We start from the raw sequence: 19,744 nt of genomic DNA on the forward strand, positions 1-19,744 counted from the left end.
TAACTTGTGGGCTTCTCTGATGCCAACTGAACTGGGAAACTGGGTACTACACTAAGTGGATCTTTGGGGTCTGACCCAGTGGGGCTCTTGTTATGAAAGTCTTTCTTCAGGTTTTTATCTGGACCAGAGCCATTTGAAGAGAAAGTAGAGGTATGAACTTCCGTGCAGTCACATACTGAAATGAGACATGCACAGGCTCACTGCAGAGCCCTTCCAGCACAAGCTGCTGTTCTCCTGTTCTCCTTGAGTGGCGAAGTTTCCCTTCTGCCAAGGTGAGAGCGAGCCACTGCCTGAAATACACTGCAATGCAAGGAATTTTCTCTGCAGCTTTTTAAAGTCACCGCCTGCCTTGGGGCAGAGCTGCTTCAGAGGAGCCTGACCATTCCTAAGTCTGTTAGATGCTGGAAAACTATTAAGTGCACAAACGCATGCGCTGCCAAGATTCCCGTATATTTTGAAGCCTCACAAATGAGAGTCCTTGTAGTAGCTTGAATCCCACTGTCCCTGTGACTACCAGCTGCCAACCATGTCCAACAAGGTATATAAATAAAAGCAACAACATTGAGAAACAAGACCTTGGAGACTTTGCGAAGTGGCAAATGTACAGGGAATTGTGTGGATAAAATATGCCAGTATATACCTTTTTGCTCTCCTGCCTGCTGCTAGAAACCTTGAGAAATATTGTCTTCTCACTAATTTTTTCCTCAGCTCCTAGATATCTCTGCTGCTGGGATCATTTGCATCTGAACATTTCTAATCACATTTATCACATCTGCACTTTCCTTCATTCAAGGCAGATTGAGGAGTGTTGTTTATCTGTACGACTGCCCTGTGACACAAGTTAGGCCAGGACCGGATCACCCAATAAGCTTCATGGCTAGTGGACTTTACACACTCAAGAAAGTGCTGCATATTTAGGAGGATGTTGATATTCTCCCAATGGGTAGCTGGGGACTGTTTCTGTGTAGCTCAGTCATCTTTGCTTCTGTAAGAAATTCACAGGGTCATGCACAGTTATTTTGAAGTTTTGTGACTGCAGAGTTCACGTCCGAATGTTCAAAACTGACAAATGCATCGCTAAAGAGAAAATGCCATTGATCAATAACGAGGACCCCTGTTTTCCCTGTCCCAGCTGCCTCTTCTGAGGCATCCTTGTCTGGGGGTCTTCCATTACTTGTATACAGTTCCTTCTTCTAGATAACACATGATGACACTTGCTCTCAGGATCATTGTAGAAAAACTGGCTGGGAGTTTTTCTTTGCAGTTTTTTTGAGAAGTCTACTGAAATTCTGTTCTATCCTTTTTCCTTTGCAGCCTGACCTGCTGAATTTCAAGAAAGGATGGCTGACCAAGCAGTATGAGGATGGACAGGTAAGTCCTGTACAGAATTCTCCCTTCAGCCAGCTATAGTATAGCAAAAGGTGATAAATCTTTTAAGATGGGAACTAGGAAGAAACCTATCCAGAATCTTAAGAATATGAATGAATACTATTCTGTTGCCAGCTTAGTTTCCAGTGCACTTTTAATGGCAAGAAACAATCTAGGTGGTGGTGTTTTTAATCCTTCCTTGTAGAAATTTGCAGGTACATAAAATGCACACACTCTTAGATAAAAGCCTTCCTGCTCTTAGGGAAAGATCCATTCTTAAAGTGTTTTGTTTGTTCCACAGTGGAAGAAACACTGGTTCGTGCTGACAGATCAGAGCCTGAGATACTATCGGGATTCCGTGGCAGAGGAGGTAGGTGGCTTTCAGCACTGGAAGCTTGGGCTTGATTTCGCGTCTGACATTTCCTCTGGACCTTCTCCCATTACCCATTTCCCTCCCCAGTCACACATTTTGGATTGTAAATTCTTCCGGTATCAGTCTTTTCCACTAACAGAAGACAAATTAATGTTGCTTTGTAAACAAGCACATAAATAATCAGAAGTGACTTGCTGAAGCAGAGAACTCCCTCCTATTTGCTGATTTATTTATTTATTTATTTATCCAAAATGTTCATACATTACCCAACTGACCATGTCCTTGAAGCATTTTCAGTAAACAAGAAACCAATTGGTATTTTTTTTCCAAGCAAAAGCAAATCAACTGAATAATGCCCGTGTGTTAAAACAGTAGACTGTTTAAAGCTGGCAATGAAACGTTTAACAAAAACAAGGAGCAAAGGTTGTATTGACAGTTAACTTTTCCTGTGGTTAATTTTGACAGGCTGCTGACTTAGATGGAGAAATTGACTTGTCAACTTGCTTTGATGTCACAGAATACCCTGTCCAGAGGAACTATGGCTTCCAGATTCATGTAAGAGAACGTTGGGGGACATGATGGGTCCTACAGAAAGATAGAGATGATTGTGATTGGGTTCCATAGCTCTCAACCAGTTCTGGATTGAGCTGCACTTCCTTTTAAGGATCCTGTCCACAGCTTTAAGGGTTCTTTAAGATCCAGCTTGTTCCATGAAAAGACCTCTGCCAGTTCCATTTGGCACATCAACTTTCTCCTCTCCTGGAAACAACTCATCTGGCCATAATTGTTCATGCTTTGATAATGTCCAACATTTCAATCCATTGTGTGGGGATTGCCCTCAGAAACATTTGAGAACTGCAGATAGTTCAAAGCATAAGCCATACTGCCAGCTAATGCTTGCTGTGCAGCGAGCATAGTTCTCCAACATGCAAAAAGGTTAACTGGATTTCAAATTGTTTCTGGGCACAATTTAAAATACTGATGGTTTTTAAAAGCCCAAATGCAACATGATGGATTGTCTTTTCCCATGGGCAGTAACTTCTGACTTGTGACTGGCTGAGCTTCTTGTGTAGATTGCTCTAGTCTCTTCAACAAGGCAGGCAGTTAATGGCAAAGTTCTTCCCTTTTATGGCACCAACATTTTTTGTTGGCACTTTAATATCTTTGAGATGCCAACCAGGAGCATCCTGTTGGGCTCCATTGCTTTTGTCCACTTTTGCAGTTCTTGGATTTTATTTTGTGCTTCCATTTTTGTTTTTAAATAAACCTTACTGAGATTTGGACTCTTAATGTAAGCCATGTTGTAAATTTTGCAAAGAATTCTTATATACAAATTAAATCTTGTCCAGCTTGGGAGGATCCATAGAAACAGAAGCAATCTGCATCTCAAGGAATGGAGGGGCCTTTTCTGATGCCCTTCAAGTAACCAGCATGTATGGACAATATACAGCAGCCCATTTTTCTTGAGAAGGATAAAAAAGTTACAGATAGGAACATCTATCAGATACCTGTGTTTAGGAAGGACCATGAGACATGAAGGTGGTTCCCTTACCAGTGTGACCAGCCCCGGGCGGCTGTGCAGCATAATGTTTTCTATACACTTGTTTCCTTATCTAGACTAAAGAAGGAGAGTTTACTCTCTCTGCCATGACATCTGGGATTCGCCGCAACTGGATCCAGACCATTATGAAGCATGTTCGCCCCACCACAGCCCCAGATGTGACAAGGTAAGGAGCAAGGGAAATGAGGACAGGCAGTCACCACCTCTTCCATCTTCAACATGTTCAACCTATTCTCTCTGAACCTCCTCGTTTCTGGCTTCTCCAGTATATTCCCCCTTTTCTCTGCTGGCTTTGATTTTCAGTTTGGAAGCTGGTGTTGTTCTGGGCTGTTCTGTTTTGCATTCTTCATTGGGCATGTGATACTGAACGCTGAGTGGGGTTGGCCCAAAGGGGGAGACTCAAGTTGTAATCCTAACTTAGTTCCAAAGCCTAGTAGCTGATTTGGGGCCAGTTGTTCTTTCTTACAGCAAGCTGTGTGTCTTTTCAAGGATGCAAGGATAAGAAGTTGGGTTTCCAACTGTATACCATTACCCTTGTTTGTGCACAGCTGACATGCAGTAACTGTCGCTTTATAGACTCATCATTATCTCATTAGGACCTCTTCCATGAAGCAAAATTAACAAACCTTCACGATCCATTATATATCCAAGAATGCAAATTACCTTCTCTTCAGGAAGACTCTTAAGGACACAGGCATTCAAAGGGTTAGACCATAATTCAGAAGCAGAAGTTTATTCTAGCAGAAGGAAAGTCACAGGAAACCTAATGCTTTTTGAACATTATTTTTCCACTCAGGCAGCGCAAACAGAATATCCTTAAGATACTTCACTTTATTTTTCTTTTTCGGAATCCATAATGCATTCCTTTGTGGGTATTTCTCTGCACGATAGAACTCACTTTTACAATAAATAAATGCAGTGCAACAGATTTGTATGTTATGCCTCCTCACTGCTTTTCTCACCAAGGCACCTAACAGAATTGTAAATATTTTACATCATGTTCTTCAGTGTACTGAGCAAAGATCTGAGAGAGTCGTGTGAGCTCTTAAGTAACAATCGAAGCACCACTTTTATTCTTCAGGGATGCTTCTGTCTGTCCTCCTCTTTGCCTTTCTCTTATGCTTCTGCAGCTTCTCTTTCTTCCATCGTTGGCCCTCACTGGCCCTTCTCCAGCAATTGCTAAAGGGCACCTCTTTGACCCCTGTGATTACAAGATAGCCCGCCAAGGCAGTGTTCACATATCGTTTTGAGCTGAGAATCCTGTATTGATAAATCACTGCGCATGCAGACCTTTGCAAAAGGAAGTAAACAAAGCAGGAAAGAGGAGAGCCATGTGGCACCTTAAACACTAAGCGCAAGCTTTTGTGACCTGTAGCCATGTCCATCAGATGCATCTGACAAAATGAGCTACATTCTGCAAATATTTATGCCAAGTAACTTTTTAAGTCTTCAAGATGCCACGAACCACATTGTTTCTAACTCACATTATCTCCCTCATCAGGAACCGGTTTCATGTGACACCCAAGCATGGGATTACAGTTAAATATATCCAAACAAATCAGGATTCATAAACTGAAAAAGTGAAATCTGGTGCCTTCAGCCATCAGTGTCCGGACTACAGTGATACTAACATCCCCCATTCCTAATCGGTTTGCTGCTTGCCTAAAGTAAGAAATATATAGGCTGCATGAATGGCCACATAATGTGTTCGTCCTGTATATCTCTGAGGTAGAATTTCTGTCTCAAAGTGATGTACAGACACTACAAAAGACCGGCAACCTCAACACAAGACAAAGCATTTGCTTTTCTCTGCACAGCGCCATATCCTCCTCTGGGTGCTTCTGAATCTTTTTTTTCCTCTCTCCTCACTCCTTCATATGTTTAATTTCCATGCATTCCCAGGAAAAGCTTCTCTTTGAAACTATCCGTGCTGAAGCCCAGGTTGGAAAACTGTGTTCTCTCCTGTATTAACGTTTTGTGGTTTGTATATCTTGTGATTCACTGCATGCTCCCCTCTCTTTGCTGCACTTTGAATGAATACAAACTCCTGCTTTTCTGCTTTGAAAAAAGGAACAGGGAAGGGGGAGAACAGGGGAAACCAAGAGGCTTGGCCTGGTTTTGCTGCTAAATTGCCTCCTTTGGCCGGAGGATGCTTTCTGTGTTATGCTTTGTTGATGACACAGAAATGTTCCCAGAAAAGGAAGAGGGAAATGAAAGACACAGAAACAATCCCAGATGTATGGTATTACATGTGACTGCCTTGAAAGTAGTTGCATTGTGTCTCCTTGAAATACTTTATGGCCATTTTCCATGATGGAACTGCATTCCACAGAGGTCTTATCAGATCTGCACTTGGAAGGGACAAGAGCTGGTGTATAGAAATTGTCTGTAGCCCAGTGGATTTGTGCTAAACTCTGCAGCAAGAAATTGAGGAGTCACTTTCACACACAGTAACTATTAACATAACCAGTATTCCCTAAAAGGAATGCTTCTTGGCATCTCAGAATTGCCACGGCCAAGCACACAAGAAACTTGTGGGCATGCAGCCATTTTGCTAAGAGGCTGGTGTCAACATTCCATCATAGGATACATCTCCTTGGCACTGTGCATTATCCATAGGCAGACTTTACATTAAGATCAGTGGTGAAATATGGGGAATTGTTTATTTTGCATTAGAGTCCGTCATGTTGCTAGAGCTGATGGGGCTTGAACCAAATGTAAATTATCTGTGACATTTGGGAACTCCACATCCACATGCAGCTACACATCCAATAGTAGCTGCAAATTAGGTTTGAGCTGAAATCACCCCACTTCTCCAGAGCTGGTTTTTATGCCCTGGTATCACCTGGATAAGTCTAGAAGTACTTCTTAAAAATAAAATACTAACACACTTGGGATATGTATTCTCGAAGGCTTTCACAGCCGGGATCTGATGGCTGTTGTTTCTGAAGGTTGTTCTTCCTAACGTTTTGCGAGTCTCTGTGGCCGGCATCTTCAGGTCTGACTCCTGTCCTCTGAAGATGCCCATGGCCACAGAGACTGGCGAAACATTAGGAAGAACAACCTTCAGAGCACGGCCAAAGAGCCCGAAAAACCCACAACAACCAACACTCAGAATAGCTGATTATTGGACAGGAGGTTCGACTACACCGTTTTTCTCCAGGCTACCCGGGTAGTTTGCTGGATTTTTAAAATGCTGCTAGATAAGAGTATTGGGAAGGGTGTCATATGTTTGCATCCACAACAGTCGTTTCTTAAGCCTTGATGAGGATTGAGAAGTTGAATGAGAGGGATGTTCCTTGTCAAGGAGGTCTGGAGACCTGAGACAGGCAGGTCCTCTTCTAGCTTATTGGGACATGTTGGCTGAGTACTGGATTGGCTCTCAAGTGAGCCACATGAAGCTTGTGGTGGTGTCTACATTTGGGGAAGGAGGGAGCATGAGAAGAGCTGATAGTGTCCAGTTTTAGTTCCCCTGAGAGTAAGAACACAGTCTGGGCTCCAAGTAAATGATTTCAAAGTATTTTTCTAAGAAGGGGTATGTATGCTGATGCTACATCCAATAAAGGAGTCCACTGCAGCTCGCTACAGGGCCAAATTATATTCCTCTGTTCCTTCTCCCTTCCGGGTGATAGACGTCCAGCCTTGAATCCTATACTCTTATCGTGACAGTTTCACCGGAGGTCATTCTTGCACCTTCTGTGGCCATAAAGGTGAACTTTGCTGTAACTCCCAAAATCTGATAAAATAATGGATTTCACTCTCATGACAAGATGCTAATTGGTTATGATATGAATGACCAGGTATTTACTTTGAAACCAGGTAGTTACAAAGTAAATAGATCATTTCAGCTTTTTCCCCCGTCATAGTATGCTGACAAAAATAAGGATAATTTTAAAAGGGAATTATTCACATCTGTGGAGTATAAACCTCTTGATCTGTTGAGCATATCCTTCAGTATGAAGGTGTTCTGCCTCAGGATCAGCTGCTGGAGAACTTAAGAGAGGAGGACATCCAGATTGGGGTCACTCTGTCAGCATCTGGTTGGCCACTGTGAGAAGTGGACTAGGGAAGACCTTTGGCCTATTCTAGTGTAGCTTGTCTTACGGTCTTAACTGAAAAGGCAGCCCTTTTGTTGTGGAACTCATCAGGAGACTCTGTTTCCGCAGTTGGTGCTTCAGTGTTTTCTGGGAAGCTTCTATATCATTGCTTGAAAATTTGTACTTTAGTGTAGCTGTCCCAGAAAGGCTGTAGAAGATCTGTGGTGTTCATAAACAGGAGTTGAGTCGTGTTGCATTCAGGTGGCAGTTGCACAAGCACGCATGACAAGATACATTGTTATGCATTATTTTGCCTCAAGCACATAAGATGTTGGTAACCAAAAGCCAACAAAGTGCCGTTTGTTATGATGCTGCTGTATTTACTTTCTCCAGAAAAAGTGAATATTCTCATTCCTTTCAATGGAACGGGGCTATAAGTGCATTGCAGCTACAAGGCAGAATGCCTTGCACTGGTGTTTTAAGTGTGCTTGTTCTGAGAAGAGCACTTGGCTGTTGTAGAAGGTAAAATATATATTTTCCAATTATTAGTCTACTTCAGGGTTCTGTTCCCTAGCTTCTCTGTAAAATCCTTGCAGCTAACATTACTGGTCTTATTTTTACACCCAGTCTGCAAATGTGCATGCTGAAGGCTGGCATGTGTTACGTTTTGTTGAAGGCCTCATCTGATTGTTCCTTTTAGGTTCTCCTCAGATGTTTTAACTACTGTATTTCCCCTTTACCTTGCCTGTCTGCTGCCTGTGTGTAGTGCTGTTTCTGTACTTCTGTCAATAACTGGCCTTGAGTGCTGCAGCTTCTCTTTGTCAATGGCAGCTTGTGTTAGGCTTTGTCCAGATCCTTGACTTGTACAAGCAGTGCAACAGATTGCTGTCTCCAAATTCAGGACTCTGGCATTCTTCACTCGCAACATTTTCCTTCACTAGTGTAGAAAAGGACATGTGGTATCACTTACAAAAGTCATGACGGTGTCTAGTTTGTTCTTGATATCAAGTGTTCAGATGTATTTCAGTGTGCTCTACCTCCTAGACCTTGCAAGTACTGGCAAAGAAACCTTATATGCTTTTGTGGCTGTTTATTTTTTTATTTTTATTTTATTGCCTCACACAGACACAAACCCTGAATAGCTTTAGAAACAGAAGTCTCTCTTGGGCAGCCAAAAGCACATTGTTTGTCATCTTGTTACTCCCTGCAAAAGTGTCACTGCCAGAAGCAGAGGCTCTAGAACCTGTGTGAAACAGTATGACCTGAAGCCACCCACTGTATAGGAAAACATCAATGTATCCTGGCATTGAGAGAACCTGTTTATTCAGTAAAGAGTATGACTGGAGATATTTTGTGGAGAACCTTTTCCGGTGAATCCTATATAAGCACATTGGCTGACCTTCTTGCTAAAGTTGCTTTCTTGGTGTTAAGCTGAAGTATGACAACCAGCCTAGCTAATTAAGCTAGATCCTCCTAATTTAAGGAAGTGAACTAGGCTGAAGGAATCAGGCAGTTTAAAACAGAAAGAAGCAGGGATGTAGGGCAGTCCGTGTTCAGAAGAGGTCAGGTAGTCCAGTCTTTTATAACCACACAGAATTTATTTGGGGGTAACCTCTCTCTTCATTGAAGATCAATCCCATGGAGGCAGTCACTTTAAGATAAAAGTATGGCAGCGTGCTTTCCATGTCACATTGGGCTTTTTAAAACTATATCCCTTCACCCTGGTTTGTTTGTTTGTTTTTAATATCTATAGGAAGAGTGCTTGGAAACATCATTTCGTATTTCAGCCATTAGTAGGAAAGCTGGTACCCTCTGGTGGACAATTTGAGTTTCTTATCCCTGTGTTTGCTTTCTGAACTGGAACTGGAAAAACCCTTCCTCAGAAGGGCTAAAACAATGGGAAATTGTTTTGCTATTTTCTGCAATCTAACTAGTGATGTTGTCAAAGCTCACAATTTCATAGCTTAATTCTGCCAAGCTTATAAAATGCTTGTTAATTGTGTGGCAAAGGCAGCAGATAATTAAAAGAGGCAGTTAAGAGATAAGAGGAGACACCTCAGAGATGTAGAATGCCTAGTGTTCAACAGGCTGTCAATCTTCCCACAGTGCTTTTGGACCACCATGATGTGTTCTCTGAGGGAAACTGGAACAGAATATATAGGGGGAGAAAGCGCGTCCGACCGAATGATGCCTAACATGTTTTTGCTCTCCTGTCTGCTTTGGCCCGTTCTTACTAGCTCTTTGCCAGAGGAGAAAAGCAAGACCAGCTCCTCTTTTGACGCATGTCCTAAGCCGAGTGAAAAGCAGGATGCAGAACAAGCCGAGATAGACCCTGAACACAAGCGCAGCCGTGCCCGGGAGCGCAGGCGAGAGGGCCGTTCCAAAACTTTTGACTGGGCAGAGTTCCGTCCCATACAGCAGGCGCTGGCGCAGGAGCGAGCAAATGCTGCAGAGACTTCCAAGGACGGCGCCGCTCCCTTCCCGAAAGAACCTGGGACATCCGAGGCTGACTCTGGGGAACTTGAGAGAGAGCGGGCCCGACGGAGGGAGGAGAGGCGTAAGCGCTTTGAGAGTCTGGACGCTACCGATGTAGGAGGCCCAGAAGACTTTTCCAGAATGGAAGTGGACAGGCTTCCAGGGCTGCCTGTCACGTCAGAAGCGAAGTCTCAGAATGTTCACGTGGAGATAGAGCAAAGGTGGCACCAGGTAGAGACAACCCCTCTGCGTGAGGAGAAGCAAGTCCCTATTGCCCCTCTGCACCTTGCACACCCCGACGACAGCAACGAAACACTCCACAAGAAGCACCTCACCACACTCCTGGAAAAGGAGGTAAAGAGGGGGAGGGAGACATGCGCTTGGTGAGCTACCGCAGGCAGGCCTGTTACGGAAGGGCAATTTTAGAGGCATAAACCTAGCCACAGATGAAGCAGAAGGAGACTCTACTTTGGAAAGGAGCTGCCATTCCCCTTGTGCATTTTTACCCCTTCTCACACTGTCCGGATTCAGATTGGAAGCCCCATAAGGGCAGGGACATGTTAAATTGCAGTGCAGTCTTAATGGAAGGATGATTATCATTCATCAGCAGTTAACCCAAAATAGGTAGGTAGGTAGGTAGATTTATATGCCACCTTTTTCTCCATAGAAGACCCTACTGTATATTTCTCAGTCTTAAGAGGCTTCTGAAAATCACTTTTTTAGGACACTGTACAAAACACATTGACTGATACCAACACAGCTGTTGCATGAGTTGGCGTAGTTTTGTGCATTTACATCCCTTGCAAACTTCAGCAGTTTAGCCTTGATACTAACAAAATCAGAATTGTGCTTGCTTTGTTGCCCTCTCCTGATACTCTTGTAGCATCTGGAATGAATAATCTTATTTGGGGGGCTAAGTGAAAGTGCAGGTCAGTAGTAATTGTGCTTCGTTATATCTGTCATACAAAAGTGGATGCCCCGTGCTTTTGGCAAGAAACATGAACTCCAACCTATCATGTTTTGCTTCCTGCATAACTGAAATGTTGTTAGTAAGGCCACCTGATGCTACTATGGAACGATTAGGAATATTTCAAGTTAGAAATAAAGGGCCCATGGTAGGGAACAACATTCCCTCCTAGCCACACAGGTATGCACAGCTCAGCCAGTGTTTCTGCCTATTTGCTTCCCGTTGCATCCGGAACTAGAGAGAATATTGGTAGGGAAGAATTGTGGCTAAACTGCAGGAGTCTTTCTATATGGTGCAGAATCAGTTGAGGTCCATGTGTATAATGAATATGACTTTCTTAGCTCATAGCTTTGGCTGAGTATAGAGTAGGCAAAGCTCATTTGTGCGTCTTCAACATGACTCACATTTACTAGCTTGAACGTTGCTGTGGATACTTTCTGAATGGTGTCCCTATGATCTTTTCCCTTCCCATCTTTTTTGTCTCCTGTGTCTTGATTTCAGCTCGAGCAGAGCCAAAAGGCAGCCTCAGAGCTCCTGGAACAGAATCGCATCCTGCAGGACCAGCTGAAAGTAGCCTTGGGTCGTGAGCAGAGTGCCCGGGAGGGCTATGTCCTACAGGTAGGAGAGTGAAATCACCAGTGCTGTCTGTCATTAGGGCTCAGATCTGTGGGATCTCAATTCAGAATGCATGTGAAAATGCTTGGTTTGGAAGAAAGGTATACAACAGCTTCTTCTGGTTGGCAAGAAGGAAAGAGATTTTTGGTATTAGCTGAAGGTATATAACAAACTCATCTTCTAATACTGTGAAAACTCTACTCCTGAGTGCTCTCCACAGTTCCATTCTTGAGTCAAACTAATGGAGACACAATGTGAAATTACTTCCTTTGTACACATCATCTATTTCCCACCTGCTTAGTGTTTTCATCATGTTTTCATTAAGATGATAAATAAGGGAAGAGGAGGAAGGCAGCAGCCCCAGGAGGTGGAGAGCACAAGAGAAGATGCTGTTTGAGGTCCTCTGTAGAGAATATTCCATGCACAAGACCCACCTCTTTTAGTAGCTTAAATGCAGTTGTTTAGAACAGTGGTTCTTAACCTTTGTTATTCGGATGCTTTTGAACTGCAACTCCCAGAAACCCCGGTCAGGACAGCTGGTGGTGAAGGCTTCTGGGAGTTGCAGTCCAAAACTCCTGCGTAACCCAAGGTTAAGAACCAGTGGTTTAGAAGGCTCTGGCAGTATTGAAGAAACATCCTTTCTCTTCATATTGTTTCTATCATTTTGAGATCTGCTGGAAGAGGGGGCTGTTTGGCAAGGATTCATGAGTCTTTCGATGGAGACTCTATTTCAGCAGGATATTTTCATGGCAATAATAATAATAATAAAATAATAATAATAATAATAATAATAATAATAATAATAATAATAATAATAATAATAATAATAATAATAATAATAATAATAATAATAATAATAATAATAATAGATGGATCCCTCTGCTCATCTGATACTTTATGTTGTAATTTCAATTGATTAGCTTGAATCTTTGGTACGATATCTGAGCCTGTGGCAATTTTTGTAACTATTATTTTGATTGTGACAGGAGTCTGCATGGATCTGTTTCAAAGTACAGTACTAGGGAAAGTATTCTGGTGTACAATTTTGACAGCCCCCTCTTTAATCCTTCCCAGTTTATTCTGGCTGTTGAAGCAGACTTCCAGACAGATTTTTGGGGCCAGAATAAAGGTATTAAATCTACTGATTTGCATCATATAAATCAAAATATTCCCTGCTATTTTAACATAGTGTCCCAGCTTGCAATATGAAGTTTGACTACTTAGTGGCTTACAGTCAGATAACTATAATTTAAAAAAACCAATTATGAGCTTTCAAGTCAATTTTGCCTATGGCAAACTTTTTCAGGGTTTTCTAGGTATGAAATGCTCAGAAGCCATTTACCATTTCCCTCTTCTAGGGCTGCAGTGAGGCTGTGCAACTGGCCCAGGGCTACATGGGCTGGCTCCTTTCCCACGAACCCTAGTGGGGAATCAAACTTCAAGCCTCTGGCTCTGCAGCCAGATACCTAAACCTATCCAGCCGGAAGACTAAATCACCGCACTGGTTATTTCCATGTTCTTTGGTTGATGTATTTGTATTCCTTAGTAGGGAGACACAAATTATCCTTCTGAAAAGCTATTACATTGCTTCTAGGAGTATTTTGTCAAGTTTTATTGGGTGAACTCTAAATAATTTGCCTTCCTCCCATTCCTGGTTCACATGTTAATGTTACCAATTTTCCTCCCAGTCAATGTTCTATATATTTCCAGGGCTTGGTGACATGCATGTTAAATTTGAGCCCCTTGTTGATCTCTTGTGTATCTCTTGACCTTTCATTGTATCTCCGGCTTGACTTTATTGCAGTTTGAATTCCGCAAGCCCACGGAACGCTAACCAAAGTTCAGCATGACTGTTTCCCTTCTTTTTCCAAGTCACAAATTATGTCTTCCGGCTCTTCGGGTTGAGGGTGGGGAAGTCACTCTACTAATCTCTCTTGGGTATATAGATAATATTGCATGGGGGATTTTAAAAAAAATTATTTTGCTGTGGAAGCATGTTATCTGACTTAACCTGAGTGTCACATCTGTGGGCTGTCCCTGCCATGTATCGTGGTGCAGAAGGCAGGCCAAATTGTTAGGTATAACACTACGCTTCTCTTGCCTTCTCCTGTTTTGTGTATTCTCCAAGCCACACAGTTTCTTGTCCAACCTTTGCATGACTCTCTGTGCATGTATCATGACCTTTGGTTTGAATCTCTCCAATTCTTTGTTCTGAGTTTTATGTTGCCATCATACCTTTCATTCTCCCCCCCCCCCCGGCTTGTCTTGGTTAAAATAAAACAGCCGATTTAGAACATCCATGTTTTAAGCTTCACATACACCCTTGGTTTTGTCTTAAGTTTCTTTCTTTGTTTTTCAACAATAAGAAGAAAGCTAAAGGAGGTTCATTTCATATTGCTGTCAGAAAAGAGTTTACCAGATAGCTGCCATTTCTTAGAATGCGGAGAAAGAAGTTGGGCTGATTCTTTGTCTTCTTTGTTTTTCTAGAACTTTTATCACCTGAAGCTCTGCGTTATTTGCTTGGCAAAGGCGTAGTAACAGAACGTGGACACATACATCCAAAGTATTGATTACATTTAGACATGCACCTTGCCCACTACACAGACTGTGGATAGCAGAGGCAAAAACAAAATCCTAGAATAACAGGATAAAAATGAGATATTAATTTCACTAGCTCCCTCTCTTGCTAACATAACCCTGATCTCCAAAGGCTTAAGCTAACATAACAGGCCTTTTGGTACTTCCCAAAAGTTTTCTTAGTGTACTGTTTGCTCCTAACCCCTTCCTTGCAATTTCCTCTCCTTTTCAAATCTTTCTTCTACTTGTATGTCATTATTTCTCCTGTGGTGTCCATCATTTTTACTTTGTTCGTTTTATTCGATATGTTTCTCTCAGGCTCTCTGACATTAAATCTTTTTTTAGTGTTTATCATCCATCTTGTCTGTTAACCTGGAAGAAGTATGCCCTATTTCCCTGAACAAAAAGGGATCCAAAATGCAAAAAGCAAAGCAAAACAAACTTGACACCATCCAAAATTGAAACAGATGGGAATTATGGCCAGACCAATTCAAGGAGTTGTTCTGTGACCAGAGGTGTGACACTCAGAGCTGAGAGCCAAGAGTGCTACTAATCTCCTCTCTAATCAATTTTTTTTTAAGACTGAGGTGGCCGCTTCCTCATCGGGGGCTTGGCAAAGGCTCCATAAAGTTAATCGAGATCTCCAGAGTGAGCTGGAAGCCCAGTGCCAGCGCCAGGAGCTGATCAATCAGCAGATCCAGTCACTTAAACGTAGCTATGGGGAGGCAAAGGATGTAATACGGCACCATGAGGCAGAGATCCAGAGCCTGCAAGCAAGACTCAGCAATGCTGCTGCAGAGCTCTCCATCAAGGAGCAGACTCTGGCCAAGCTGAAGAGTGACTTGAAAGCCGAGAAGAAGAAAGCTGAAGAGCAAATGGAAGAGTGGCAACACAGTGAGACAGCCCTGAGTTCCCAGTTGAAAGCCAGTGAGCTGAAGCTCAAGAAAGCAGAAGCACTCCTGTTGGAAAAAACCCAAGAGCTGAGGGACCTTGAGACACAGCAGGCTTTACAGAGGGACTACCAAAAAGAAGTACAGCGGCTCCAGGATCGGATTGCGGATCTCAGCCGGCAGTTGAGCGCCAGTGAGCAGTCTCGAATGTCAATGGAAGAGAAACTCCAGCGGAATTATGAGGCTTTGCTAGAAAGCTGTGAGAGAGAAAAACAGGTTTTGATACAGAGTTTGAAGGAAGTGGAGGATAAAGCCAGTGAATATGAAAATCAGCTTCAGAATAACGAGCAGCAGATGGAAATTTTGCAGAAAGAGAAGCTGACTGCCAAGTTCGAAAGCAGTGAAATTGTCCACCAGCTGGAAGAGCAGCTGGAAATGAAAGAAGCAAGTATTCAGAAGCTTGTTGAGCACATAAAGAGTCTTGAGGAAGAAAGGGATCAGATTAAGTGCCGGTTCCAGGAGCTAATGAACCAAGTTGCTGAGTCAGATAATGAAGTTGCGAAGCTGCAAGCCAAGCTCCAGCTGGAGGAGAGCAACTATCATACTCTGGAACGTTCATATGAGGCTGTGTCAGGACAATTTCAGAACTTGCAGAAGGTTCTGAAAGAAAAGGAGGATGAGCTCAGAGTGGTGAGAGAAGTACACTTGAGAGTTGTTGTGAAGAAAGATCAGGACTTAAGTGAACCACTATTTAAAAAGACTGCCCCGAGTAGTAGGCTGGAAGAAGTGGAAAGAGGCAAGCAGGCCCAAGAAGATGTGTTGAAAGCATCATCTGATGAGACTTCATTATCAGCTGCTGTAACAGACACTGCCAATTCTGGACAAGTTGTACAGCTAGTGGGAAATGCACTTGCGCCCGACAGACTTCCAGTTTTAGACTGTACCCATAGCATGGATGATGATGAAAGCTCCAGTATCAGTCAGATGCAGTCATGTGAACATACAGTGATGAATAGAGAAGACTGTAAGTCTCCATCCAAGTCTATTGACTTTCAAGGGAAGGAGATATGTCAGAATGACTCCTCAAAACCTGATGCAGACGTTCCAGGAGCAAAAAGGCAAAGGATACGTTTCTCCAGCATCCAGTGCCAAAAATATGTTCATCCGGATGGATCAGAGAAGACATGGACCAGCAGCACTTCCTCAGACACTAGTCAGGACAGGTCACTTTCTGAAGACAGTATGTCATCAGAACCAGCTCCCTGTTACCCAGTTTCAGGTGATTCTGAAACTTACCTGTCTATCATTCACTCCCTGGAAACCAAACTTTATATCACAGAAGAGAAACTCAAGGATGTAACAATGAAACTTGAGAGCCAGCATGGGCATAACCAAGACACTCTCATTGCACTTCACCACCAATGGGCCAGCACAGAAACACAACTTAGGGAACAGCTTCAAGATAGCTTAGCTCAAGTTAGTATGCTAGTTTCACAGTTAGAAAGTGAGAAACAGGAAAAGCTTGAGCTTGCTGAGAATCAGATTCATGAGCTAAGTGGACTCCACAGAAGAAACAAGCAAGCATTAACAAGCTTAAAGAAATGCAGAGAACAGCTGAGAATTTTGCCCCAATCAGATAAGGAAAAAGAGAGAGAGATGTATTTTGATGCCTTATCCAGTATGGAAAGTACTCTGTCTGATGCGATCCAGATGTTAGAACAGACATTTTCTTTGCCTGAAAGCCTAAGAGAAGAAAGGCTTGCAACTGAAACTGTGCATACAGAAGGCAGCATTTTGGAGAACACTTTACAGCAGCAGCAGGAAGTGGTGGTGGAGGAAGAACTTTCTAGACAAGACCAGTTGAAGTTGCTTTCAAGGAGGGTGGCTTTTGAATCCTGCTTGATCAACCAAATAGCAGAATCTTTAACAGATGCAACCTCCAAGATTTCTTTAGCCCTTAGAGAGATCCATGGTACTGTGGATGCAGTCTTATTAGAACCTTCAAATATTTCACATACTGCTGTGGCCTTGGCTGATATCTTATCTAAAAAGCTGGTGTTGGAAGACCAGTTTTGGAGCCAGGTAGAGGAGTTCAGAAAACATCTAGGTGCCAGAGGAGAAGAAGGGAAGACTGAGATAGAGACTCTGAGTTCAAATGTCCCACGGTGCCTCATTCCGTCAATTGCAGACAGCACACTGATTAAAGCAGAACTTGGTTTTGTTGCGCAGAAAATGAGAGAGTCCTTTCATCAGAGATTAAAGACCATTGAAGAAGATCTCCACAATACTAAAACAGCCCTTCAGCAACATAAGTGTATGCTGGAAGAAATCACTAAAGCGTACCAAACTCCTGATTTTGATGCGATTATGCATCAGATTTCCAAGGCTCTTGAAATCCAAGAGGGCACTTCAGAAAGAGTCCATTCAGCCTGGGGTTCAAGCCTTCATGACCCGACGCCAGGAGCCCAAAGTTTACAGGATCTGAGCAGTCAAGCTCTGGCAGCTGTTCAGGATGAACTCGCCCAGCAGCTCAAAGACAGAGCAAATGTTCTGAAAGAAATATCTACTGCTCTTCTGTCCCTGTCTCCTGATGATGCCCTGAAAGACTGCCACAAACTCCTAAAGGTTTCTTGTGGTACCCCTTACGATATGTGCATGGGAGATCTTCAGCGCTACTCATCTTTGCTAGTTCAAGATGCAGTTATCCAAGCCCAGGTTTGTTATGCAGCCTACAGAGCAAGATTGGAGTATGCTAAGGAAGCAGCACTGTACAAGGAGTCTCTTCAGAATGTGGATGCTCTGTGTCAAGAGCGCATAAGGGCAGTGACTGCCCTAAGAGAGGAATATGAAGAATTGCTCCGAAAACAGCAGAATGAATATGCTGAGATGATTGCTTTGCTTGAAAGAGAAAATGCAGACCTCAAAGCCAAAGTAGAGAAGCTTGACAATCAACGGAAGCTCCTGGAAGAGGAAGAGCATAAGCAGAGCAAAAAACTAACAGAGCTTCAAGGCAGATATGAAAATGATATGCAGAATATGGTTGAGCAACTGAACAGGACAAAAGACATGCTGAAAGCTGAGCAAACAGAGGGACTCCACCAACTAGATGCCCTTGTGCAAGATAAGCAGAACTTGGAAAGGTACCATCTTGAGCAAATGAAAACTCTAGAAGATGAATTTCAAGTCAAGATGAAAGAACTGCAAATCCTTCATAATGAGGAGCTGCAAACCTTGCAGGAACACTACAACCAGGACCTTCGGTGCTTGCAAGAATCTTTAGATGAGTACCAGAAACAACACCCAGAAACACTGTCCACAGCAGGATCCAGAGCAGAAGAATTGTGGATTGCAGACGAGGTTGATGGTGGAATGCAAGTCTCAGACAGCGAGCTTAATGCCATGCACGGGTTGAAAGAACGCATTCAAGAACTAGAAGCCCAAATGAACATCATGAGAGATGAACTGGAGCATAAGCACCTTGAAGGGAATGCATCTACCCTGAGGGAGAAATACCAGAAAGATTTTGAGAATCTTAAGGTTTATTTTCAGTGCATTTAATCTTACTAAGTCATGTGCAAACCCCCCTCCTGTTCGATCAAGCCTTGTTTCTCTCCCCTCCCCACCTTTTTTCCCCCTTTAGTTTTAGGGGAAGCAGTTCTAGAACATAATGGTCAGTGGATAGAACCAAAAGCTTGCTGCATTAGTTTTACATTTTTCTGTGCATAACTGTTATGGTGTGTGATTTACACTCCATGACAGTATGTCTGTAATTTATTTTAAATCAAATGCTTACAGTCCTTGGAAAAGGCCTGTAAAAATTAAGCAGAAAACCATGTTGCAGTATAGACAGCAATAGCCCATCCTTCAAGTCCTGACATCACTCTCTTAAGTTGAGTTCCTTGAGCCCTAGTGATGTTATGCCAATATAAATAAACATAACCTTTGCAAAACCTAAAGACCTCCAGATAGATTTCCTACAACTGTTCTTCATATGTAACTTTGACTGTGATTCCATCTCTCTTTCCAGCCTAACTCCCTTTTCAAAAAGATACATAAAGGCAAATGTTTTTACCAGATTCTACTTGAATAGTAGCTGGATAAGATGAGTGGGTTTTACAGGATAAATTTTACTACATTGCAGTAGGAGCCTTGTTAGACAATGTAGTGATTATTAGCAGTTCTAAAAAGAAGGGGTACATGCTGTATTCTCAATATACTTCTATCTCTCAGTTACTATCAAATGAAATATCTTTCCTTGGCTAGGAAGGAGTCCTTTTAAATTTGAATCTTTACAGTCTCCTAAAGTAATCTGGACTTTCACAAGTCTAGACAGGTTCTTTAAACAGGTAGATCAGTTTTGTCCACAATGTTCAAAAAATGCCCTTCCTAAGAAAAGAATACACCAGCTTTGAGTCCTGTTTCATTGGAAGTTTATATCAACATTCAGTTTGTGTGCAGAATTCAAGATAATTTTTTTGCTCTTGAACACTATTTTACTTTCCCTCAGATATAAAAACAAAGGAGTTATTATGAGGCAACAAACACAAAGGTCATTTTATGGAGACTGTATTCATTTCAAAATCTTGCCACAATACCCTGTCAGTGCCAGAGTTCTGCCTCCCAGAAACTTAGTCAGGAGCAAATGTTACTTCCACTGGCCAGTCCCTACTAACAAATTCCCTCATAAAGCAATGGTTCTTTTCACTCACTAATTTTGTGCTGCCTTAAATTTTACCTCAGTAAATCTATGACTGTTTATTTCAGCCTCTCTGGACAATTTATGTGACAGCAACCCCCACATCTGGTCAAACAGCAGTGGGCTTGTCAAGGATAGGTATATTCAAGATGTTATAAAAACTGCCCACAGGGAGATCTGTATTT

General features: G+C 42.5%; 1 protein-coding gene across 10 annotated transcripts in view; it reads left to right on the top strand.

Moving 5' to 3' along the window:
• Positions 1-19,744, top strand: part of MPRIP (myosin phosphatase Rho interacting protein) — a 109,088-nt gene that overhangs the window by 74,710 nt on the left and 14,634 nt on the right. For 3 of the 10 annotated variants that reach the window (XM_078381284.1, XM_078381283.1, XM_072982585.2), the window contains exons 10-17: positions 1,315-1,371; positions 1,670-1,738; positions 2,207-2,296; positions 3,359-3,468; positions 5,205-5,243; positions 9,577-10,168; positions 11,283-11,399; positions 14,555-18,400. In XM_078381284.1, coding sequence (XP_078237410.1) covers positions 1,315-1,371; positions 1,670-1,738; positions 2,207-2,296; positions 3,359-3,468; positions 5,205-5,243; positions 9,577-10,168; positions 11,283-11,399; positions 14,555-18,400 — 4,920 coding nt within the window. The remainder of the gene's footprint in view (positions 1-1,314; positions 1,372-1,669; positions 1,739-2,206; positions 2,297-3,358; positions 3,469-5,204; positions 5,244-9,576; positions 10,169-11,282; positions 11,400-14,554; positions 18,401-19,744) is intronic. The other 7 variants (XM_078381287.1, XM_072982588.2, XM_072982587.2 and 4 more) reach the window with 3 other exon arrangements.

Source organism: Pogona vitticeps, chromosome 13, assembly GCF_051106095.1.
Source record: "Pogona vitticeps strain Pit_001003342236 chromosome 13, PviZW2.1, whole genome shotgun sequence".
Taxonomy (NCBI): Eukaryota; Metazoa; Chordata; class Lepidosauria; order Squamata; family Agamidae; genus Pogona; species Pogona vitticeps.